The sequence below is a fragment of the Histoplasma capsulatum genome, assembly GCF_000150115.1.
Source record: "Histoplasma capsulatum G186AR genomic scaffold supercont2.1, whole genome shotgun sequence".
NCBI classification, from domain to species: Eukaryota; Fungi; Ascomycota; class Eurotiomycetes; order Onygenales; family Ajellomycetaceae; genus Histoplasma; species Histoplasma capsulatum.
Genome location: NW_025544801.1, coordinates 2,904,595 through 2,920,365, shown reverse-complemented (window position 1 = coordinate 2,920,365; position 15,771 = coordinate 2,904,595). Strand labels below are relative to the sequence as shown.

Here is a 15,771-nt window from a genome sequence, read left to right as displayed (position 1 = left end):
ATCGGGGTGCTGCTGATCGGGGTGCTGCTGATCGGGGTGCTGCTGATCGGGGTGCTGCTGATCGGAGCTCTGCTGCTCGGAGCTCTGCTGCTCAGAGCTCTGCTGCTCAGAGCTCTGCTGCTGATTGAGGTGCTGCAAGAATACAGGCAGCCGTTCAATCAATTCCACCACAAGAGATCCAGTCTTGGTTAATCCTGGAGTCCGAAACATTGTACTTATGCAGAGATTATCATGAGACATGAAAAAGGTCCAAAGATAGCCCTGTTCTCCTAGTCCAAAGACCTTATATCCCTGCTTGATTGATTTCTGAGGCATTTTAACTGTGTATTTGAATCATCCAAAAAATCAAATCATCATCTCATCAATGAAGAGATTTGAACCTGGATTGTAGTATTTCTGACATGCTGTATGAAAGTTGGAGTATAAAGACTCTAGCTTCTATATGAAGGAAGAATAGAATGATTCTGATCTGCAAGAATTGAATATATGAATATATCTCTTAATCTGCTCAAATTGCTTTTGTCCAATGTGAAATCTTGATGAATGAAGTGATCCCTGAGCATCATTCTTATTCCAATAATCTCCAATTGCTGGAGATCTATGTACCCCCATATAGATAATCTGTCTAAGAAATACCTTGATTTCTGCAGAAGTAGTTGGCTGCCAATTTCAAGAATTGATAACTGAATTCTTTGAAATCTGAATCTCTGCATAGGCATTGGTGGAACAGACAATATTCTGAATATCAATCTCTGAGATATAGAGAGAGAATAGAGCATATGAATTTGTTGGATTGATATTGGATAGATTGGTTGTTGGAGGCCGCTGTAGAGATTGCATAGAATTGAATTTAATACTCTCTAGAGGTGGAATGGATGCCAAAAGTGAACTGAGAGATCATTTTCACTTTGCACCTGTTTTTATACTATCTAATAAAAAATATCAGTTAATCTGATTAAAAGAAGCATTGAAGAATTGAAAATCACCTGTAGAATTCATATTGCTATCCCAGAGTGGACAGAGTGGATAAATTATGATGAGAAGGTTCCAAGATTGCAGAATGTGTCAAGCAGAAAATATGAGAGTGTGGATCTTGTATCAACAAATCAGATTACATAGAATTTAGTATGAGAAATTATTGGTTGGTACTTCTGAACTAACAGCTTAGTTATTACACTAATTGTATTGCACTAATTGTGCCTAGTGGCCAGACAAAGGGATAGTAAGTAACTTAGTTAAGTTAGCTCCAGCAGCCCGGTTAAGCTGCAAACTTACGTCACTGCATCAGTGGACCGCTAGTTAACTAACCACGTACGGCTGATAATTTTTATTTATTTACATAGTTATTTATTTAACTAGTTATTTATCTTTGATATCCGTCCCAGCGGTTACAGACTTGGAGGCCACAGAATCCAGAGAATACGCTGTAATACCCAAGAATGGGCTGGACTGGTCCCGCTTGTAACCCCCCGTCATCGAGATGTTTCCGGTTCTGCGAGGAAGCTTTTCTGCGGCGCTTGTTGGTCAACGGCAGCCGTGGATAGCCGGCGAGGCTAGTCTCCCTCGGCATTTGGCATTTGGCATTGGGACAGATGGAGCTGGAAGCGAAGATGGGCATGTACTGTGTACATGTGTATACATCTACCTCCTGCATAGGGAGCACTCGTATCTTCTTCGAAGAGACCGGAGAAAAGGTAGGCCTCAGGGTTGGGGTTTTTGTGTGTTATTCCAGGCATTGCCAGTTGGGGGAATATGAAAGCAGGGAGGGTCCAATGGATCAATCGACTCCGGGCAGTTGATGTGAGAGGGAGCACATTGCAAAGCCGACTGGACACTGCAATGCACAAAGAAAGGCCGTTTCCGTTGATTTGTTTGAGGAGAGGAGGATGTATCTTGAAAATGACATTCTTCTCCATGGTGCAATGAGCACAGAATATGATGAAATGATGTATACCTAATACTACATACCTAGCTTCTTGCCGGCGAGCAACAACTTGCCCAGGTTGCAAGCATTTAGGACGTAACAACTGACAGATGCGGAAGAAACCCGCGGATTCCCCGCAAACGAAGGCATAGTTACATTTACATCCCCATTGAAGGCCATTACCATCAGACACAGGACAGGTCTGGTTGCGGTTTCTGCGGGGGTGGGCGTGGATATATACGGGCCAACAGCAACGGCTTTTAATCTCGTAACGCTAAGCAAGAGTAACTCGCTAACTAACAACGGTGAACTCGGTCGGGTAAGGCTGGTTGACACGCGCGAATTGCATGTGCATGGGCTTGACATCCATCCATTGCATGCACAGTATACATGTACCTGTCCCTGTACCTGTACATGATGCAACTTAGCCGGATGCGTCCTTTGCAACCGCCGGACGGCAGATCAGCCGGGCTCAGAGCCAGAAGAAGCTCCCGGACTCTGGGTTTTGCCGCTCGCTCGCATCGATGACTCCAAGACCAACTTGCTTATCTGCCATCATCATGCTTCCCTTACCTATATCCCGGATCACGCGCCGGGGCAGCACTGGGTCTAAAATGCTAGCCCACTCCCTCGACGCAGCAAGTACAGGTGCGCGGAGCGGGCCTGTTATGTGACAATATGGGTGGCCTTTCGCTTCGCTGGGAGTTGTGGATACCTGGCAAAATTTGGTTAAAGGAGCAACACATCCGCCCCCGGGAAAGGAAAAAGGGTACAAAGTTTATTATTATTATTATTTTTTAAAGGCAAGATAATATCCTAAATGCTTCTCCCAGTTCTTGGACTTCTTGATTCAGATTTCCAGGGGAGAAGATTGAGACAACTGCTGGCAAACTTGCTTGAACTCCCCATCCTCGGAATCAATCTTTCTAAATCTGTAAGGGCAACAGTGTGGAATTTTCTGGTTGTTATTTAAACAGAATTAAAGAAAGAAAATATATTAAGATTACAATTATAATCGAATCACATACCAAATCAACATCTGAACATGGCTCCTGCACCGCAAGAAAGCCTGTTCAGCACCTTGGAAATCCCTCAATATGATGAGGTTTTCGGACTCATGGCTCAATTTGTGGCTGACACTTCGCCGCAGAAGGTCAGTCTTGGAGCCGGAGTGTACAGAGACAATGAGGCCAAGAGCTGGAGGTTAAACATCGTGAGAAAGGTACGTATCTACAGTCAAGCTAAGTCTTCCCTTCCCACGTATTGGAACCGCAGGCAAGCCGGGAAAGGGGAAAGGGGAAAGGTGAAAGGCGAAAGAGAAAGAAGTGCTTCCGTGAATTGCTGCGAATGGTGCCGTTAACTTTGGCAAATCTAGGTCGAAAAACAACTGTGTGAAGATCCGACGTTTGACCATGAATATCTTCCTATTGAAGGGTACCAGCCATTCGTGGATGCAGCGAGGGATCTGGTCTTTGGGAACAGCTGCCCCATTGCCAAAGGCCGCATTGCCAGCTTGCAAACGGTTTCGGGAACAGGCGCAAACCATCTCGGTGCTCGTTTCCTCAAAGAACACCTCCCTCGTCTGATCTCACCATCCTCATCGTCCGCTACTCCAACCCGAAAAATCTGGCTCTCAGACCCAACCTGGGCCAACCACCATTTGATCTGGGACCTGGTCGCCTCAAGTTCCACCGGAAGCCCCATCAAGACCGTTCTCTACCCATACTACCACGCCCAGACCCGCTCCTTCGATTTCGACGGCATGATCCGCACACTGGAAGCTAACGCGCAGCGCGGGGATGTCATCCTTCTGCATGCCTGCGCGCACAACCCCACGGGTCTTGACCCCACCAGGGCCCAGTGGGAGGCCATCGCCTCTCTGTGTCAGAGGAAGGGAATATTCCCATTCTTCGACTCTGCGTATCAGGGTTTCGCGTCGGGGGATTTGGATAATGACGCCTGGGCCATGCGAGAGTTTGTCGCGCGTGGGATGGAGATGTGTGTGGCACAGAGCTTTAGCAAGAACCTGGGCCTCTATGGGCAGCGGGTTGGGGCTTTTCATCTCGTGTGCCACACCGAGGATTCGGCCAGAAGGGCTAGGTTCCAGCTCATTGAGTTGCAAAGGGGGGAGATTTCGATGCCGCCTGCTTATGGTATGTTTTGTTTTCTTATTTTTTTTTATTAAAAAGAAAAGAAAAACACATAAAATTAACGGAATATGGATGTCCGTATATATATAATACAACATAACTAACGCGAGAACAAATAAAAAACCTCCAGGTTCAAAAATCGCAGCTGCAGTCCTCAGAGACCCCGCCAACGTTATCGAATGGAAACAAGACCTGTCTATCATGAGCAGCAGGATAAAATCCATGCGACGCGCGCTGTACGATGAGCTACGCCGTCTAGGCACGCCCGGCAATTGGGACCATATCATCAATCAGATCGGCATGTTTTCATACACCGGCCTGACCAAGAAGCAGATCAAGACCCTGAGGGAAGACTATCATATCTATATGCTTGAGTCGGGGAGAGCGTCGATTTCTGGACGTAAGGGGTCTCCTTCCCCCCCCGCCCCCTCCTCCTTTTTATCATTTGTTTACCATTATTTTATTTCTTTTTAACAAAAGAAATCTTTTCATTCCCCAAAAATTCGTTAAATTGAAAAACCCTCAGCTAACCGCTCTCCAATTATTCCGCAGTGACCACCAATAACGTGAAGTACGTCGCCGGCGCCTTTGACGCGGTGGTGAGAGACATGCCGTACTAAATCGCCGCGCATGCGTCACCAAACTCCAGAACATTACTGGCCCAATTCCAGCCTGCCTTTTGTTTCGGCAGAGACGCAGCTTCCAAGGCTGCAACGCTTGTCTCCAAACAGGGAATAACATCCGTAATCCCTACCTTATCTCAACGATTGGCGTTTTATCGGTTAAGTGCGGCACCGGCCTCATCGGCATCATCGATATCAAACAAACCCGCCCGTTTGGGTTTGGGGGTGTGGGGGGTTGGCTGACTTCGATCATTTCGATTTATTCATTCATTACGTACTTGGATAACTAACTGTATGTAGAATAGTTAGATAGAGAGTAGCCTTCCTACTGGCTCCGCGGTTTGGGGATGCGGTTTGTTTTTCTTTCCTATTCAACCCTCTTCCTCTCTCTTTTATTTTTTTTACTTTATTTTATATTTTTGATACAATGGCGGATTAATGTCTCCTCTGATATAGGTATATACATATACATATTAAACAGCGTGTATACAGAAAGCTTTTCTTTTTCTTTTTCTTTTCCTTTTTTTTTTCAATCATTCTTTTATCCGGTTTTTGGCGGCAAATTGAATTCTGCCTGTTGGTGGTGTTATTTTCTCTGATCTAGTTAGAGAGGTCCGGAGTACTTTTGACCGAACTTCTCATTTAGGTCAAGAACAGAGTTCAAGAAAGCAATTAACCTATATCTTTTACTTACAATGGATCTGTTGCAGCTGAATGAACAACCCCTATTTTTTCTAAGGCTATATATATGCAGTCAGAGACTATGACGGTCTTCACCTCACTGGCCTATTCTTGTATTCAGCTGCTCTCTAGTCATATTTCCCTATTGTATTGGTAACTTCATCACCGGCAGTTCCTTGTCACCTGAACTAGATACTAGTCTGTTAAGATCACCACACCTTACCCTGCAGTGGCACCTATCAACAGAACTGAGATAAGAAAGGGTACCTCCAATATCCTTTTTGGAGAGGGTGGGCACACCATATGGGGTAGACGGGATCATGGTGTTGCGAACAATAGGTGGGAGTTGTTATGTGAATTTAGAAGTGTAATAAGGCTCACTCTGTCTTCTTAAACGAGTTGTTTGTGCTCACCTTCCCATTTTCAAGCACGATATCCTCAATCCCTCGTTGATCTGCTTGTGAGCGGATGTTCCGCTAACTCTTTGCTTGTCTGAATCACTAGTTGAAAAGCAATTTCGATCTTTACTGAAGACTTGAAGCGTGCAAGTTGAAGCACTCCTTAGAAGATTAATTAGAAAGGGAGTGGTTAGACTGCACACTCGCCACATTTTCCATCCACTCTCCAAGCATGATAATTCCAATAATATTAAGATTTTTATACACGGCAACTCTGATAAACTACGGTATTCGACCAATTCCACCGTTACCCCAATCGAATATCATAATATACAACCGCATGTGTTTTCGCAAGCAATCTGTCCGTCACGACACCTAGATAGCTTTAGTACCCATACTTCTTCACCAAGGGTGACTCCGCAAATGGATCCGCCGTCGAATCTTCATGCCAATTGTACTCCATAACAGTCGCAACCTTCACCGCCAACTCTCTTCCATAGATTTCCTGCACAAACGCCAACATCTCATCCATCCCCGCACTAACACCGGAGGATGTCCAAATATTGCCATCCACAACCCACCGCGCCTGCCGCACCCAGTTCACCTTCGGAGCCTTCGCTACCACGGCATCATATCTGATTTTGTTCGTTGTCGCCTTCTTGCCATCAAGGATGCCTGACTGTGCAGCTACATACGACCCTGTGCAGACGGTAAGTAGATAACGGACGCGTGGGTAGCTCTCGGCCAGGAATTGGACCGTGGGCTTGATGGTTTCGTGTCTCGAGCCAACTCCCCCCGGGACGATGATGACGTCGATGTCCTCTGGCGGAGCGTCGTATGTATGCGTCGGGACCACAGATTGGTAGGAGGTTGAGCCGGTGGAGTAGGTGTTTGGGATCGGTGACTTTGTACTGACAGGGTCCATGGTTGGGCCGATGAGGGATAGCTTTATCTCTTTCTCCAGAGCTACGATGTTGAGGATGTCGAGTGGTCCGAAAGCATCCAAGGCTTGGAAGCCCGGGTAAAGAAGCATGGCATAATGCACGGGAGCTGAGTTTTAAGAAAAGGGGTAAAATATATGTATATTTATCAGAGTTCGGTGTGGGCTTTTCAAGGGCTAGTTAGAAGCGGCTCCCTTACCTGATTCATTCGCTGCCATACTGATGGCTGCAGGGGGAAATAGATATATTAATGTTGAGATGCCGGGAACTGGAAATGAAACCATGAAGTTCAAAATTAGACATTCTATTCTATGCGTGGGATATCAAATGGCAACGATATATAGAAATAGGAACACGGACAGCAATGAACTCAATACTCACTTGAGGAAGGAGGTATAGCGGTTCAATACTGTTCTTAACATTCACGAGGCCAATGCCTACAGATTCAATTCTTGTTTAATTGTGTTGCGAGTTTCCGAAGCTCCTCTGTATGTGGGGGAGCAGTTGTCCGCGTGTTCATCCAAAAGTCACTTCCAGGACGAGCTGCTGTCTATTTAAACACCACCAACACGCTCACGGAAAGAGGTGCCCAGCAAGGAATGCCCTTGAAATTGTTCACGCTACATGTCGCCCTGCCATGGCGCGGACTTAAAAAAAAACAAGGTCGGTAAGCATTTTAGCTCTCCCCGTTGTCGTTCTCCGCCCTGTGACACCCGCACTAGCAAGTCAAGCTGGCCTCGCCCCGCCCACACCTTAAGCCTCCCTTCAAAGGGCATGGACTCTGCACAGTTTGAATCGAATCCCGGTTTCGACTGCACGAGAATCTGCACTGGTCCCCGTTTGGTAGATATGCAATGCTCGTTGTCTTCTAGGAGGACAATGAGAAGATTCGAATCAACACCTGATCCGTTAAAAGTGCCAAGTTGGGCGGTATTGCAGGCTAGAATTTCATTCCATATGCTGAAGCGATCACCACTGGCGATGATTTTGCCTGCGAATATTATTGCTGTTCTCTCTCCAGCCTTTGTGACTATCTAGAGGAGCTGGGGGCTGGTTAGTTAGCGCACATTTAAATGCTCTCTTCCCTACGGAGTAGAGGGTCTTCGTTTCCATGCCAGGGGATGCGCCAACAGGATAAACGACGGGCCTATTTTTTTCGGAGACATGAGCTTGAGGGAGAGACGGGAGAGTAGGACTGACTTTGAATACTGGTTAGGAAATACTCGTTTGGAAATTGATCCTCCCAAATGCGCATTGAAGCTGTGAGCACATTGACCGTCAATAAGTGATGGGAAATGGAACGACTTCAACAGAAACTGAGAGAAAGGCGCATAGTCCTTGGAAATGTTATGTATGACGGCTCCAAATACACTTCAATCAGAAAGATACCTTTATTCCGCAATTCGAGTTTAACCCCATAGTTGCAGGTATCTCCTGACTTCAATGCAAGTTTAACGGGAATGAAAGCGAGGAAGAGAGAAAATTGAGAGCTGTACCTGAGTTTTGGGAGAGGATTAATTGATGCTTTTGCGTGCCGTAAGGTATTTTTGTGCAAGAAAATAGAAAGTTTATATTATAGATTCACTGTCCTTTAATACATAAAATGTGGACGGATTAAGTTCATCAAAGTTATGCCGTACTCTATATATGAAATATCTGTGTGCTATATATAAATAACAATCTCATCGGCAGGAAGCGAGAGAAGTATCCAATCATAAACCCCTTGATTGGGCAGCAGGGGAAGGGTTTCCACTGCCCTGCGAGGATGTGGGCCATTCTCTCAAGTACCTCAGTCACCCGCTTCTGAGGATTTGTAGTGATTTGCCTTCACAGGGTAGAATCGCATTTCCAGGCTGGCTGCCCCTTCCGTCAAAAAGCTCAATTTTGTAAATAATATCTTCTGATAGTTCCTTTCTCGCCAAGCGATGTTTTGGGCCAGGGTAAAAATATTTACAAAAATACCGTATTATGAACAGAATCATTAGCCACCGATGGAAGGCTTGAACGAGTTGTTGTTGAGTGGGCCAATCCTCCCTTTACATCGAAGAACCTGGGATTTAGAAGGTGGTGGGCATGCTGTAATATAGTGAATATATTGGCATTTCAAAAACGGTGAGTCCGGTGCCCTCCTTGTGTTGAGCTAAGTATCGAGAGGTGGATTTTTTTTTGGAGCATTCATGGGTCGAAAAATTTATGGAATATGTGTGTCCGCTTCTGGAAGTTCGTTCAAGTGCTGATTTTGCCCCATTTCCCATAATCATGAGCGCCGAATTTGAACACTGGCAGAGATCGAATGCATCATTTTTGGGGGCTTCCAAAGATGTTTATACCGGATTCTTTGCGTCTGACCAGAGAATAGGAGAGGATAAAAAGAGAAAACAACCTATCCAACAGATATGCAGTGATAGATAGCACAGCTAAATCGGACTTGTTCAAGTAAATTCAACAGGGGGTAAGCCTCTTTCTTGGACAGCATCGCTAATATTATCACGAAGGCTCTGCAGTGCGTTATCCCAACCCTCTCTCGCTTGTCTACCCTTGATGGTGCTAAACGAACCCACCTCCGGTAAGATTCCAGCCTCATTTGGCGGGTTCTCTTCCGGGGTCGAAGACTCAATCAACCATGACAGCCACCCAACCACTGCAACTGCCTTCGCAATATCCTTCTCCTCGAGGACCACACGTTTCAAATACTTCGCCAGTGTAGTTACATCCTCATCATATGGGGGCTCAGTCTCAAAAGCTCCGTACCATTCGTCCAAGGCTTTGCGCAGCTCTGGGAGAGATGAGAGTTTCTTAGATGTAAAGGTAGGCTTTTCCGGGCGAGGAGGGAGGCTAATCGTTTTTTGCTCTGATACTCGCGCAGCTGGCTTGGGGAAAAGGGATCTTCGGGTCGGGGGAGGTAGGTTGAGGCCGGCTCTTTTTTGGAGACGCGATCGTTTGTGCTCTTCGAGTACTTCCCGACGAATATCGTCTGGCAACGCAGCAAGGAAATCTGAAGAAATACCGTCGGTTTCGATATGAGGCGAGCCAGGGGAGCGCACGTGTTCCTGGACCGTGGTCGGCTCGTTTGAAGGCCGTGTAAAAATGAAACTAGATTGCATGAGGGTACTATTCCCAACGGGTTTGTTACTAGGCCGTCCGCGTCCGCGCCCAGCACGTGGTTTTGTTGGAGTGGTAGCTCTCTTGATAGCTTTTGAGATGGCAGGTTTATTATGCCGTGGGGTGCCAAGTTGAGGTGATTCCGGGTGAGGACTTGATGGTCGCTTATAGTAACCTAGGATTTCCATTCGAACATCTTCAGGCAACTCAGCGAGCATTTCTTGATCTAGCTGTGATTGAGGCGGTAGATGTGCAACTGGAGATGGCATCCCTCTATGTGGAGATCTATCATGACTCCGGGGCTCCTGAATGGGATTCTGAGGAACAAATTTCGATCGAATATCTATTGGTAGCTCTACAAGCATTTTTGGGTCGGCTTGGGTTGGCATCACAAATTGTGTCCCTGTCAGATTCAATGGCTTTTGGGAGGTATCGGCTAAAGCTGGAGCAGATTTGAAGGAATTCGGCAAATAATCGCTAATCGTGTCCTCTTTCCGCGGGGTGCTGATTTCATCAGGATCTATCGGCGTTTCTCGTTGCGGAGGAGGACTTGCTGGTTTGAAACTAATCTGCTTTTGGGTGCGTTCCGATTCATTCGCATTATTCTGCTTAACGGGTTCTAATTTCGTCATTTGAACCCCAAGGCCGCGCAAGTCACCTGGAGAGAATTTGAATCCTCTTAGGATTGAAATTGCCTCCCGCCCGATGATATCGCTGGCATTAGTAGCTACCCCTAAATTGACACTTTTATTAAACGTGTCACATTTGCCGTGTCCGAGATGTTTAACAGGTTCCAAAGGAGCATCTGCCGATCGTTTCATAATCCGCATGGTCAACTGTTTTCCTTTTACGAGGTTCTCAACAAGTCTTCGATGGAGTTCGTCGCATAAACTTTGGACAAATTCTTCAGCTTGCGCTTGGTTGACAAACCGAATACCCCAGCTGATTTCAGCAGATACCGATTTTCGAGGGGGATGGAATCCCACTTCTGTATTGTCGATTCCTCGAGAAAAATCCCATAGCTTGGTCCCAGTCTTTGGCCCTAGACTAGATATCAATTTTTCCTTGCTAAGCTCACGGATATCCTTCACGAAAGTGACGCCAAGTTCTTCGAGTTTCGCACCCAAACTGTGAGCCACACCAGGGAGATCCTTCACGGTAAGGGTTCCTATGAAATCTAAAACTGCGTCCGGCTTGAGTTGAAATTGTCCAGCCGGTTTCGCTTTCCGCAATGCAACCCTGGCCTGCAACACGTTCCCACCAATGCCCACGGAGATATTGCAGCCAGTTTGCTCCTTAACAGAATCACGCAGTTTTTGTGCAATCTCATCGGCCTTCTCCTGCTCCCGCCATATCGAGTCTTCCGAGATATCCCGGCCCCTGGAACCAACAGCGTCTTGACAGAGATTTGTGATATCTACAAGAGCTTCATCAATGCTAACGCTTTGAACAACTGCATCGATCGAAAGTATGACATCATAAAATTTTCGACTAGCCTCCTCGTATGCAGCGAAATCATAAGGAAGCACTTTCAAGTTCGGGCACATTTGTAGTGCCCCTTTCATCCACATTCCGTTTTTGATACCAAATGAACGTGCCGGGTAGTTACAACTCGCAATCTCGGACCCAGGGCCAGTGCCGTGCGCGATAGCAACTGGCTGATCAACTAGTTCGGGATGCTTTTGTAAAGACACAGCAGCAAAAAAGCTGTCGAAATCTACGTGCAGAATGTATTTCCGAGCCCCAGAAACATGAGTTTTCTTCCCTTTGCGCGATGAGACTTTCTCTTGAGCGGCAGCCTGAAGTTTGGCCTTGAGTTCAGCCTTCCACGTAGAAAGGTGATGAAGACGGGATTCACGATAGAACTGTTGTATGAACTCTGGGTTAACGACGCTTGAATTTCGCATATGAGGAGCTGAAAGAAGCTGTGCATTGTACATCTCCGGAGTCATTGAGGAATGGGCGTCGTTTCCTTGCTGTTTGTTAGGAATGGCCTCGGGATGCATAACATGTTCAACCATCCGTGCCTCATCGGGTGACTCTAGAATTGCTGCTTTTGTAGGAGAACCAGAATCAGTGATTTTCTGGTCGGATTCAGGCGCAGGAAATGTAGCTATTGCAGCATCCAGGACTGTCTGGTGTTCGTTTTGTGAGGAAGACCAAGTTTCACCTATAACCCCGTCGTATGCCGAGGCAGCGTCCCTAGGGATTTCCATAGGGTCGTCGGCATCTGTAGGTTTGGATTTCATTTGAGATATATACAAACTCGTATTTGTTTGATCGCGGTAGCTTCGATTTTGAGTGTTCGCCTGACTTTGTATTTGGCCATCACCTCCGAACATCAACACTTTCTGGGACTGCCCTTCATCTACTACCCTGAAACCATCCCATGGCAAAAGACGTCCAGATTTTACGCTTTCAACGACCCATGAAGGCTTCACAATGCGATATTTGCGGAATTCTTCTCGTTTCTTCGGAGTTAGAGCGCTTGCAATTATATGAGTGGCGGACGTTTTCCCATCCAGATATTGAAGAAACCCTCCTCCATGGCTCACGATCAAGTGATGGAGATCACTCAGAGAAGGTTGTGTGTAACCATTAACGTGTGCTACCACTCCACGGAATATAGGTGGGTTTTGCGGCGATGAGGCACGGATTTCTGTGTCAAGGTTCTGGAGTTTGAGCTTCTTGCGTCTGATATAATCGCCAAAACCCCCGAAGCTTGACGCCTCATATTCTTCTCCATTTTCATTGTCAAATACATCTATAGCAACCGATTAGCGAAAGAAAAAGAAAATGGGTGTAAATAGAACAGGTAGGTATGACTCACGGTTCTCGATTCTCTTGCGCACCGCATTAGAGCCTGATTCTAGTCTTGAGCCCATATTGGGGCATATAAGAGAACAACGGCATATCCAGCAACACCATCGCTAGCATAATGCGCAGAGTCAAGGGATGGGACAAGCCCGCGGTTGGAAATCATGAGTTGGGAGCTCGCGTTGCCGCACGTAAGAGGCGAAGCGTGATCACATGATTAACAATCAATCGGCGACAGCCTCTAGATAAGCGCGCGCATAAATTTGATAAGCGCGTGTCGCCAACGGATCAATCCTCCAAGATTGTGACCTAACCTAAAACAAGACTAGTGTAAGGAAATCCCCGCTTTTCAAATTTTCTGGTTTGTCATTGGCTAGAAATTTTGTGCGGAAACTTCCATAACTTTGCTCCTGTTGATATTTTTTTTTTCTTCAATCTTCCGTTCCTCTCTCTCGCATAGCAACCACCTTCGTTCGAGCTTTTGTCTCGGTTTTCCCTCCGAGGTGTTGCCATAGACATTCCCTCCGGTTTCCGACGGCATTGATTTCCCTTTACCCCTTCACTAAGTTCAACATGTCTTCAACTCACCCAGTTGCTCTTTATGCCGTGAAGGTGCCGCCAGGCGGTATCATGATACCTGCCGGAGCAGATGCCTCTGCTATGGTATGTCTTGTTTGATCATTAACGTTTATACATATCACCTAAAGCTATTTATGTCTTACTCATCGAATAATATTTACATTATCTTATTATTAGTTCCGCGTCACAATGGCTGCTATCGACCCCGATGCTCCACCTGAGTTTGATGCCGAGACGGAGGGCAAGCCACCACGTGCGACATTGAAGATCGTCCGCCCTCCTCCAGGAATGGATCTTGAGGATGATTCGGACGATGATGATTATGAGGATGGTGACGAGGATGAAGACATGGAAGATTCGGAGGACGAGTCTAATGGAGGACCTAGTGACCCTGCCAAGTTGAAGCAAGCTAGACAAGCGGCTGCATTGAAAGATTCTGACGATGACGGCTCAAATGGAGAGGATGTCGACCTCAAAGCCGCTATTTCGAAGTTAATAAAGGGTAAAGATAGGGCTACTGGTGATGATGACAGTGACAGTGACGTTTCTGAGGGACTTGAAATGGAAGAGGTCGTTGTTTGCACCCTTGATCCTACAAAGGTTTGTTCGGAATCCTCTAAAATGGAAATTTTCTTTCCTATCGATGAATTGACCATACAACTATTTCATAGACTTGCCAACAACCCCTTGACTTCGTCGTTGGAGAGCACGAACGCATCTTTTTCAAGGTCACTGGTACCCACTCTGTTTACATTACTGGTAACTATGTCATGCCCTCTCATGATCACGAAGATATGGACGATAGTAGTGATGAAGAGGACGAATATGGCGACTACGATCTTAGTCCTGATGAAGACGAATTGGATCTGATGGATGAGGACGAGGAGAGCGATGAGCTGGATGATATGGATGATCCCCGTATCACGGAGATTGACTCTGACGAAGAGGAAGCTGAAAAGGCTGCCGCCAAGAAGAAGGGAAAGAAACGCCCCGCCGAAGATTCCGGGGATGAAGGTGCTAACTTGGACGACCTCATGTCAAAAGCTCTCAAATCGGGATCCCAGCCAACTACTAACGGCGTGACAAAGCTTAGCAAGAAGCAGCAGAAGAAGTTGAAGAAAAACAATGGCGAGGCCGTGGAGATCCCGGCAAAGACATCAGAGCCAGCCAAGTCCGACAAAAAGGTTCAATTTGCCAAAAAGCTTGAGCAAGGCCCTACTCCTTCACCTCCAAAGAAGGATGGTGAGAAGAAGGATGGAGATAAGAAGACACCTGCTACCGGCACCCTCGGCGTCAAGGAGGTCCAAGGAGTCATACTTGATGATAGGAAGCTTGGATCTGGCCGTGTTGCCAAGAAAGGAGATCGGGTATCCATGCGATATATCGGAAAACTTGAAAATGGCAAGGTTTTTGATGGTGTGTCCCCCGTATTTCCTTCCAACCTCTGTCCTGCAACGGTATTAAATAACAGTTTTTGAAATATATTACTAACGGTCGACTCATATAGCAAACAAAAAGGGGCCACCATTCTCCTTTAAGCTTGGCAACGGAGAAGTGATCAAAGGCTGGGACATCGGCATCCCCGGCATGTCAGTTGGAGGGGAACGAAGAGTGACAATTCCATCACATCTTGCTTACGGCAAACAATCGCTCCCAGGAATCCCCGCTAACTCAAAACTGATTTTCGATGTCAAACTTCTAGACATTAAATAGAGGGAGAGAAAGAGGTGGTGGTCCTCCCTTTTCTTGAAATTTTTTAGGTTCATTTGTCTTCTCCAAAAGCTTCCTGTTCATCATTCGGCCAACTTATTGTTTTCGACCTGGCCATATTTGTTATATCTGTCCATTTTCTCTCTCGACCTCCTTTACCCCTGGATTTTTCTTTTCTTTTTTCTTCGGTTGCCTTTTTATTCTTCCCTTTGAGTTATTTAATGTTCTGGTAGTCCATTTCCCTCTGGCCTCTTGGGTCAAAGCACCTTAGATAACTTGTACATTGCGCTGGGCATTTATCAGAGACGATGATATCATAACGGAGTTGGCAAAGGAGCTGGTTATACTACTTCCGAATTACTTAATTTCTCTCTATCCTTTGAATTTCGCAACTGGAATCTTAAATTAGTTCATTTGTGCCTTCATAGCGCGCCGGAGGGAGGGAGTACTTCGTACATGGTTATGTTTATTGCGCTGCCTTATAGATCTCTAGTTTAATAATGGCACTTGAGGTCTAAGTAAATTCTCTTGCATTTGTACCATGTAATATGTTGACAGGACTGCTCTAGATGTGCATCTCTCGTCTCTCTCGTTCAGGGGCTCTTCGCACGTGATGACTCCATCCTACCTAGCTACTCTTGACTCACGGCCCCAAACTCTCACTAAACATTACTGTTTCCTTTCGTACTTGGGTCCTACAATAGACATCTCGGTATATTTCTTAGTATTGCTCGAGAGCATGATGTTTGTTATTAAGTTTGTAAACCCTCCTCCGGTTAAAATGGCGTCCTCGACCAAATGCGAAATCCTGAAATTGCCGCCATGTCTTCTGAACGGTTAGAGGCA

At 46.1% G+C, this 15,771-nt stretch overlaps 6 protein-coding genes across 6 annotated transcripts; 2 read left to right on the top strand and 4 right to left on the bottom strand.

Moving 5' to 3' along the window:
• Positions 1 to 1,359: 1,359 nt before the first annotated feature.
• HCBG_00947 (uncharacterized protein) lies at positions 1,360 to 2,074 on the bottom strand (the record flags this gene model as incomplete). The annotated part of the gene is made up of 3 exons (XM_045427997.1): positions 1,360 to 1,508; positions 1,646 to 1,834; positions 1,969 to 2,074. The coding sequence occupies 3 exons, from the start codon at positions 2,072 to 2,074 to the stop codon at positions 1,360 to 1,362; spliced, it is 444 nt and encodes a 147-aa protein (XP_045291972.1).
• A 703-nt stretch (positions 2,075 to 2,777) lies between these two features.
• Positions 2,778 to 4,694, top strand: HCBG_00946 (aspartate aminotransferase; the record flags this gene model as incomplete). Its single annotated transcript, XM_045427996.1, has 4 exons — positions 2,778 to 3,146; positions 3,300 to 4,077; positions 4,205 to 4,474; positions 4,627 to 4,694. 4 exons carry the CDS (start codon positions 2,970 to 2,972, stop codon positions 4,692 to 4,694), a joined length of 1,293 nt encoding a protein of 430 aa, XP_045291971.1.
• A 1,323-nt stretch (positions 4,695 to 6,017) lies between these two features.
• Positions 6,018 to 6,935, bottom strand: HCBG_00945 (DJ-1/PfpI family protein; the record flags this gene model as incomplete). Its single annotated transcript, XM_045427995.1, has 2 exons — positions 6,018 to 6,826; positions 6,917 to 6,935. The coding sequence occupies 2 exons, from the start codon at positions 6,933 to 6,935 to the stop codon at positions 6,162 to 6,164; spliced, it is 684 nt and encodes a 227-aa protein (XP_045291970.1).
• A 402-nt stretch (positions 6,936 to 7,337) lies between these two features.
• HCBG_00944 (uncharacterized protein) lies at positions 7,338 to 7,830 on the bottom strand (the record flags this gene model as incomplete). Its single annotated transcript, XM_045427994.1, has 2 exons — positions 7,338 to 7,751; positions 7,807 to 7,830. The coding sequence occupies 2 exons, from the start codon at positions 7,828 to 7,830 to the stop codon at positions 7,338 to 7,340; spliced, it is 438 nt and encodes a 145-aa protein (XP_045291969.1).
• Positions 7,831 to 9,149: 1,319 nt separating this feature from the next.
• On the bottom strand, positions 9,150 to 12,704 carry HCBG_00943 (uncharacterized protein; the record flags this gene model as incomplete). Its single annotated transcript, XM_045427993.1, has 2 exons — positions 9,150 to 12,583; positions 12,650 to 12,704. The coding sequence occupies 2 exons, from the start codon at positions 12,702 to 12,704 to the stop codon at positions 9,150 to 9,152; spliced, it is 3,489 nt and encodes a 1,162-aa protein (XP_045291968.1).
• A 505-nt stretch (positions 12,705 to 13,209) lies between these two features.
• HCBG_00942 (FK506-binding protein 1A) lies at positions 13,210 to 15,280 on the top strand (the record flags this gene model as incomplete). Its single annotated transcript, XM_045427992.1, has 4 exons — positions 13,210 to 13,299; positions 13,393 to 13,815; positions 13,887 to 14,631; positions 14,723 to 15,280. 4 exons carry the CDS (start codon positions 13,210 to 13,212, stop codon positions 14,926 to 14,928), a joined length of 1,464 nt encoding a protein of 487 aa, XP_045291967.1.
• Between the last annotated feature and the right edge of the window lie 491 nt (positions 15,281 to 15,771).